At 35.1% G+C, this 8,783-nt stretch overlaps 1 protein-coding gene across 6 annotated transcripts; it reads left to right on the forward strand.

Moving 5' to 3' along the window:
- Positions 1–355: 355 nt before the first annotated feature.
- On the forward strand, positions 356–4,655 carry LOC110023220 (SAGA-associated factor 11 homolog). 6 transcript variants are annotated; one of them, XR_002293875.1, is made up of 5 exons: positions 356–686; positions 773–862; positions 1,442–1,747; positions 2,941–3,182; positions 4,587–4,655. XR_002293875.1 is itself a non-coding variant. In XM_020722525.1 (4 exons), the coding sequence occupies exons 2-4, from the start codon at positions 821–823 to the stop codon at positions 3,118–3,120; spliced, it is 528 nt and encodes a 175-aa protein (XP_020578184.1). In that variant the 5' UTR covers positions 356–686; positions 777–820; the 3' UTR covers positions 3,121–3,363. The 6 variants fall into 6 exon arrangements, 4 of the variants coding, with proteins under 4 accessions (XP_020578184.1, XP_020578188.1, XP_020578185.1 ...); XR_002293874.1 differs by lacking the exon at positions 4,587–4,655 and adding an exon at positions 4,166–4,355; XM_020722525.1 differs by lacking the exon at positions 4,587–4,655 and having other exon boundaries at positions 777–862; positions 2,941–3,363.
- The last annotated feature ends 4,128 nt before the right edge of the window (positions 4,656–8,783 follow it).

Below are 8,783 nucleotides of genomic sequence, written 5' to 3' on the forward strand. Positions count from 1 at the left end.
AAAAAAAAAGTAATATCTATACTGTACGAGGCCTATCCACAAAGAGGACTTGACGTGGGTGTCAGATAGCTCATAACAGACAGAGGCATATGTTCGTTCTTTAATGATGATTTAGACTTTGACGAATAATTAATCCCGGGGATTAATTGTTGGGCGAATTTGATGGACTCACTTGGAAGCTCAATTTTCACATAAAAGTACCACATTTTAACTTTAACAAAATAGTAAATTGTGCCTTTCATGAAAAAGGTGACATGGATGAAAAAATTTAAATTTAAATATTAGTCATATAAGTACATAGTTCTTAATTGGTATTTATGTAAATCTTCCAATTGTTATTTGAGAACTACTTATTCGGCCATAATTAAACCCTCTCACACGGAAATGCATAGCTCCCCTTTCCTTTCCCGAGCTCAAATACTCCTCCTTCAGTTTCTCTTCCCAATCGGTGATAAAAGCGGAAACAACTCGGCTGTCTCCTCCCCGCTAACCCACAAAATCTCCCGGCCTCCGCCCCTCCTCCTATCTCGCTCCTCACTCAATCCCTGTAAACCCTAGCCCCGTTTTCTCCGCGGAATCGACCCCCTCCTCTCTCGATTATTCCCCTCTTACGAATTAACCAAGAAGATTTGCGACCCAAAGACTTATTCGACAATTTGATCCAGGTTCTTACAATACTTGTTCTGGTATTGATCTCATTACAGATGGCTTGTGTTTGGTTTGCCTTTCTTGTTTTCGTTAGGTTTGATTAGATGCGAATTGTTTTTTATAGGAAGATTGCAGTTTCGACTGCTGGTGGGTTCTCGGCTCGGATTTCAAAATGTCGGTTTCCGACGATGGCGGCGCGTCTCCTCGATCACAGGTGTGCTCTCTTCTTTCTCATCAGATCAGCTGATTGTAACGTAGCGTTGATTTTTATGAGTTAATGTCCGTTTGGCGTTTGATCTCCTTTCTAAATGGATGTTCATAGTTCCTTAAATGCTCCTGATTTGTGAAATTAGCAGAAAATTAGCTATTATAGACACTGAAACCTTTTTGTACAATTCGTTAGGAATCTTGACTCATTGAGCGCTTACATTTAGTATTTGCTGAGATCCTACCCTTCAAGGTGCGGCCTCTTTTGCAAACTTTTACTTCAGTTAAGGGAAATTAGCAATCTCTGTTTAATTTTCTTGTTGTTCCGATTATAAATTTGCGCCAGAATTCTAAGTTAAACTAGTTCTAATCGAGAAAAAAAAAGTACGGATAGCTCTGAATGTAAACCTCGAACATGATGATTGTCAACCGATTATCTGAACTTAACTACCTTCAGATCATGAGAAAAGAGTCAGTTATCTATGGAATACCAAGTTGAGATTATATTATGAGAAGGCATTCATGATTGGATTGGATTACTTAACCCATTAAAATTGGTTTGTTTCTGTTGTGATTTCTCGTGCAGCTATCTTCTAAGGTGTTCGGAGATTTGCTCGATTGTGTAATCGTAGATGTCGCATCGGAATGCCACCGGATCGCCCGGCTAGGTCTGGACCGTAACCTAGAAGACGAGGAGGAAGAGCTACGATTGTCTGCTCAAGCGAGGATGGCGGATCCTAGCAGTAGCGGCGATGGTAATAGCAAGAACATGGTTGATATATTCGGTCAGACACATCCAGCTATCGCCAGTGAGATCTTCGATTGCATGAACTGCGGAAGACCGATCGTTGCAGGTCGTTTCGCTCCTCACTTGGAAAAGTGTATGGGGAAGGTGGGTTCTTTCCTCTGCTTCTTTCATTGGATTTCAATGAATCTTAGGATTTTCATCGCTTCATTGCTGTTAGGTGCAGATTATGCAAATTCATGCATTATCTTATCAAGCTTTTACATACGTACCACTTAGTTCCCATGAATATACATGCCTAACATCTAAATTTTGCTTTTTTACATTTATACCACCTAGACTTTCATATCTGATAAAAACCACCATTTTTAACTTCAAAAGGGGGCTTTTACATACATGCCCCCAATTCCTATGTATTTACATATATAAGGCATAAATTTTTGTTTTTAGATTTATACCACCCAAAATTTTAATATCACATCAAAAATACGACCATTTTAACTTTTAAAAATTGAAATACACCTTTTATACATAGGCAAGATGACATATATGTCAAAATTAAAGTTTACGTGTCGGATATGTAAATACATATGAATTAAGTGGTATGTATGTAAATCTTCCTTCTAATGAGTGAAATTCACCTTTCCATGCATATTTAAGGTGTTGAAGTTTAGGTTTTAAACATATAAATGCATAGAAATTGAGCAGTGTGAATGTAAATCTACCTTTTATCAACTGAAGTTGGGGCATTTACATACGTACCGCTCAATTCTCATGTATTTACATTTCTTACACCTAAACTTTCATATTTACATGCATTTCACTAATCTTTATTATCACATACAAAAACCACTACCGCCAACTTCTTAAAGATAAATTACACTTGTTCATGCAGTGGATCATGAAAGCAAAGTGTTGCCATAAATGTAAGGGAAATTTACACGCTCGCAACCAAATTCTTATGCATTTCCATATCTAACACCCAAAGTTTGATATTTACACTTTTAACATTTTGGTGTTATAAACATATCCAGGAAAGGGTGTATTTCACTTTTAGAAAGGTAGTGCCAAGTGGTATTTTTGATGTGATGTTAAAGATTTGAGTGGTGTGCATGGAACTATCAAAATTTGGGTGTTAAGATATGTAAATACATAAGAATTGTTTGGTATGTATGTAAATGCTTCAATAAAAATATCAAACTTTAGGTCTTAGATATGTAAATACAAAGAAATTGTATGGTATGCATGTAAATTTTCCTTCTTTTCTTATCAAAAAGCGTTTTTTTTTTGTCAAGTCTAGTATTTTCTTGCCAAGTCTATCACTTGACCGGTCGTTTTAGGGACGAAAAGCACGGCAAAAGACGACGAGGAGCACAACAATGGCACAGAGCCGGAGCTCTCGTGGCAGCCCGATATCCGTCTATGCTCCCTACTATAGCGCCGGCAGCATCAACAGAGTTCCGAATGGAGGTAGCGGCGCTTCGTCGGAGTACAAAGATTACGAATTTGACGAGCCATGAGATGCGAACCAAGTTCTTGTTTCATAACATCTAAATTAGTCATGATGCTGAAACTTCACCAGGTTCCATACTTCAGAACCTTAAGAATGTGGTTCCATCTTTTTTGGCCATTTAATTAGATACATAAATATATATAACTGTTTTTATCACTTGATTCTTCTTCACTTTCAATGTTTTCAAAAAGTCTCTAATTCTTGCAAAAAGTAGTAATTAAACTTGGAAAGAAAGCCCTGATACTGTAAAAAGAAGATTCCAAGATATATTTAGTCATCTCTAGCTTACACATTCTTTAAATTACAAATATGCCTTATTCCTTTTATTTCCATTTCTCCTTTAAATCTAATTTTACAAACTATGAGAAAAAAAAAATGGAAGTTGTCATTTAGAAAAGATGTTACAGTCAAATCTATGAGGAAATTTAGGGTTCTATGGATGTTAGATTCATAATTCTGAAAGACCAACTCTGCTGGAATGATCAAACAGGGAACCGATTATCTAAAATTAATTTTAGGCATACATACCTAAAATTTGAATTTTACATTTATATCACCCAAATTTTTCATAGCACATCAAAAATACCACTATTTTAAGTTAAAAAAAGGTGAAATATACCTTTTCATGCATTACATAAGGTGACGAATATGTAAAAATTGAAGCTTTGGTGCTAAGTATGTAAATACATTGGAACTAAGTGGGATGTATGTAAATCTTCCTTCATCTTCTTAATGAGCTATTTTCTGGTTTATAATATCACCTAGCCGCATTTAAGTGCACCCATAGCTTTCCTAAGTTGGTGAATGTATTTTGGGCTAATGACATATATAGCAATTGAAACATTGCTATTTAGAAAAACTACCTGCAATATAACTAATGCATTTATGTGTGCCTTGATCAAATGATTGGGATTTAAATAAAAATGAAAAGGGGGATTTATGCACTTACCACCCAATTCTTCATGTATTAACATATCAACCACCCAAACTTCAATCTTGACGTATAGACCACCAGATTCCCATGTTTTCAGTATAGGCTGGATGATTTGCAGGTTAAAATTGAAGTTTCGGCGGTTGTTATGTTCAGCGGTAGATATGCAAATCTCTCAAATGAAAGATATCGGTCGGGGTTTAATTTAAAAAATGGATGAAAGATGATGTTAGTTTCGTAATTAGCAATATTTAGAGTGCTATGTATGTAATTGCCCTTCTAAATGTTTGGTTGTAGTCTGCGATCAGCTCTTGTATGTTTGTGAGGTCATTAATCTGTTCCTACGTTCATTTGTCATGATGGAATGTATTTGTAAAATGAGAATTTTTAGATTTTCATATATACCACAAGTCTTCTGTCATTAGAGTTGGTGTTAGCTGTATTTTTTATATGATATTAAAGATCTGAATGTCTTATAACTTACTATGAAAATTTAAATGTTGGATGTATGAATAAATAAGAATTGTGGTCTCTATGTGCAGATGGAGCGCTACTTCAGAAGATATATTTACATGCATACCCCTTAGTTCTTACATATTGACATATCTACCATCTAAACTTCCATTTTAACATATATGATATTTTACATATGCATGCAAAAAATGTATCGCACTTTTTAAATTTCAAAATAATGATATTTTTTATGGCATATATTTTGAGTTGTGTGTTGTAATTGTATAAAAAAAAAGTTTGGGTGTTAGATATATAAATATGTTTGAAATGGGTGGTATTTATGTAAATGCCCCTATTGCAATCTTATATCCTATGGATCAGGTTTATAAATTCTAAAAATTTTGTATTATTTGCACCTAATATTTTCTAGGTTTAGAAAAGGCTAAATGGAACAAATAAATATTACATCAGGACTTATGATGTATTTGGAGTCTAATGGTGGGACGTCTTGTGTCAAGTAGGCTCTGTCATTTTTAATATCGGCTAATATCAGTGTATTATAGTGAGACACACTTGACACTTGGTGCCCTGCTATTGGACTCCGAAAGCAAACTGCGTTGGGAGTCCTGATGTAATATTTTCTCAGATGGTATGCTGTTTTTGTTGCATTGTATAATTAATTGATCTGACTTAAATGCAGGGGGGATTTACATATTTACCACATGAACTCTGATATTTATCTACCAATGATGTAGTTTTCATAACAAAATTTTAGTGTTTATAATATCAATATACAAATTAATGTGGTATTTGTGTAAAAATCCCTCTTTGTTTTTATTATTAGTAGGCTCGCGCACTTTTTTCTTTTGTGGATTCGAGTGGCCCATATTAATTTTTTTGGGCTTACGCATATTCTTTTGTTGGGCTTACACGTATTCTCTTTTTGGGCTTACCTTTCCAAAAATTTTTAAAAAAGTTCGGCTTAGTATAGGAGATAATCTTGATGCATTTTTAATGAAGCATCTTTCAAATTCAAGTCGAAGATCACATGGGCTCAGATTTCAGCAAGTATATAGTCAAATTGATGAGCCCGACAAGATAAACCTAATGATGTCAAAATTGGTTTAATTTGGTTCCACTGAAGCTCAGATCAAGTTGTTCAAGCGAAATTGGATGTTTTAAACCATCAATTGAACGAAATATAAATTTGATATATTTATAGTAAAAATCAAGCGTCTCGATGAGAGAAATCCAACGAGCTTAAGATTATTATATTTAAAGATCATTGAGGCACTCAAATCGTTAAAAAATCACTTATGATCAAGGGGAATCAACACAAATAGTCCCATCAAATGATTAGATAAATTATACATGAAAAAAATCAAAAAGCCCCTCCTAAAAAATTATAAATAGATTCCATCTCTTCACTTGAGAGGAGGAGAAGAGAAGAAAATTTAAAATTCCAGAGCTTATTCTTTAGAAGAATCAACGAGGAACAACTAATTCTTATGGCCGCCAACCATTATCGATCACTGCTCATTTGCCGCTGTCGACCGTCAAACTCTATCGCCACATGCTTCTTGCAAGGCACCGGTCACCAACATCCACTAGTTACTATCGTTGTAGCCCTACTACAACATTATGGCCAAGTACAACTATTCTTTTTTCCAACTATGGCCTCTATAGATAAACGCCGCTATTGAGACCAATGACTACAACCTGTATGACCATATATTGTTTTTGTAGCAACTAACTATAGCCATTGTGGTCAACTTTTGTTGATATATCTTCCAACTACGACTTTTATGACCATCTATCGTTATTATAACCATTGATTGCAACATGTATGACCAACTACTTCCTTTCATACAACCAACTACGAACATTATGACCAATTACCATTGTTATAGCTTTCAACTGCGATCTTTATGGTCACTGCCTCTATTGCAGCCACTTACTACAAGCTTTATAACCAATTATTGTCTTTGTCGCAACCAACTACGACTTATGTGGCCAACTACTGGTGCTACTACTTCAAACCACGTCATATGTGGCCAACCGCCACTACTGCAACCATCAAATACAACTTTTATGACCAACTACTGACTTCATAACAATCAACTATGGTCTTTATGACGAACAACTACTATTATAACTTTCAATTACGACTACTGTTGGAGTTATCGATTACAAAATTTACGATTAACTACTGCCTTTATAGCAACAATCTATAATTTTGTGGCAAATATTACTATTACAACATCTAGCTACGACCTATGTAGCTAACTACTGCTATTGCAACCACCGACTACTGCATTTGTGACCAATTATTGCCATTGCAACTAAGAATCATATTTTTTTATAATCCAAGTATGATTATCATAGCTAAAATACTATTGTACATCTGTGATTATCAGCTTTATAATTCCATTTTCTCTAATGTAGGGTAAGAGTGGACCAATGTACTTAAAATTTCATAGCGGGCATCATGGTTTTTTTCCCTTCTAAAGTTTTTTCCACGTAAAAATCTTAGCGTCTCCTATTGTTATTTTTATTTTATCTTTGTGTATGTGTTGAATCTTTATGCATGCTAAAACCTTAAACCAATACATTATAGCCTCAAATCTTTCGACACATAACAATTTGACATCATTTCTGATAAATAGAATCATGCCTTTATAGAAGCGTGGGCACTTTTTTAATGGCTAAGAAGTGTAATGGTTATAAAAAAAGAACCTATTGCTCCAATATCAATCATTCCAAAGGATAATCTTGTAGGCAGGGACGACAAGCTTCTATATTTTTCCCCACGATGGGCATCACCCTGCTAGTGAAGATGCCTCTTCATTTCCCCGAGAAGTCTGTAAGAGAAGAATGAAGGAATATCAAAATAAGATTATTCAGCTTTTAAATGGAGCTCGACAACTAATATTAGGACAGATATGTGGGGTTCATTTACCTCACGATCAACCACAAATCAGGGGCCCCTAAATAGAGAACACTCCATCAACATCCCATTCTCATGCGGGAGTTCTTCCTGAATCTGGCAAGGAACCTGACCCTCTAGAAATTGCTAATTTCACACATCCATCTTGTTCAACCAAACTAAATTGTGAACTTCCAACACTCTTGAAGAACTTAGCTTAACCCCATGATGTAACTCGATGAGATATGATGTATGGTTCAAGAATAACTATCTTTAAGATACAAAATTCTTTTTTTTTTGTTTGTTTGAGATAAGTTTGTTATCAGCTTTCAATTGATTACTCGACTTGGGATGATCGTCTCTCTTCTCTTGGGATATATGTAATTTGAAAGTATGTCAGCTTCTCAATTTCGGCTTGAACTTGTTGAACAAAGTGATAAATTTGACAAACAAGTTATTAAACCAGTATAGGATGGATTTCTTCAAATTCATGAATGATAAATGACATTAAAAGATGTCGTTCATATGTAGCATACACTAGCTGACTCAAACAAGGTTGTGTTCAAATGGACAAATTCTTCCTTGATAGGGTTCCAAACATGGAATCTTGGACTTCCGTGGGGCTTCAACTTTTGTGATCTCTCTTCGTAATGCATTCTTCAATTTTTTATGCTTTCTCAATCTTCCCTTCCACCCTTCCTTTGTCGAGGAGTCAGGAGGTTCTTCCTATGAACATATGTCCCAACTTCTTCTTCACTCTCCAACCTTGGGATTGAAGCTCTTCTTTGTTTTATCCTTGGCAGTTCTCGTCTGCAAAACACTGATCTTGATGATTCTGTATACATCCTTATATAAGATTTATAATGAGTTCTGAAGTTATCTTGTCTCTTTTTTGTATTATCATTCTTATTTAATCTTTTAACTCATGAATTTATTGCATCACAAACTCTCTGATGTAATCCATCGCTTTTTCTCTCTTTCTCTTCAACCATAAGTCCCTTTGTTGGATTTGAGTATAAACTCCACACTCACCTAACATTTCAGGTTGTTGTATTCTCTTAGTATGGTCTAGTATTATCCATGAGCTCATAAAACCTAGGGGAGATTTGAGAAAAATAGGATGAAGATGATGAAGATGATGGTCTAGATTATAAATCTGATCCTACAGGGATGTGGAGGAAGATCCTAGAGAAAAAACTCCCCCTCCGACTTTTGTCGGAACAAATAGAGAGAATATAAAATAATTAAAAATCATAGATCTCGTACCATGTGTAGTTTGTCCATAATGTCCCAATGAGAAGACGGTGATGTGGATGTCATATGACTCAAAAATGACTTGTACGTACGTCTTCTCTGTATT

The sequence above is a fragment of the Phalaenopsis equestris genome, unplaced genomic scaffold (genome assembly GCF_001263595.1).
Source record: "Phalaenopsis equestris unplaced genomic scaffold, ASM126359v1 Scaffold000223, whole genome shotgun sequence".
NCBI classification, from domain to species: Eukaryota; Viridiplantae; Streptophyta; class Magnoliopsida; order Asparagales; family Orchidaceae; genus Phalaenopsis; species Phalaenopsis equestris.

Bases quoted from the DNA above. Each gene is read 5' to 3' on its own strand.
- LOC110023220 (XM_020722525.1), top strand. From the start codon at position 821: ATGTCGGTTTCCGACGATGGCGGCGCGTCTCCTCGATCACAG. The intron at 863-1,441 runs GTGTGCTCTCTT...TTTCTCGTGCAG, and splicing joins GCGCGTCTCCTCGATCACAG to CTATCTTCTAAGGTGTTCGG. The intron at 1,748-2,940 runs GTGGGTTCTTTC...CGGTCGTTTTAG, and splicing joins TGGAAAAGTGTATGGGGAAG to GGACGAAAAGCACGGCAAAA.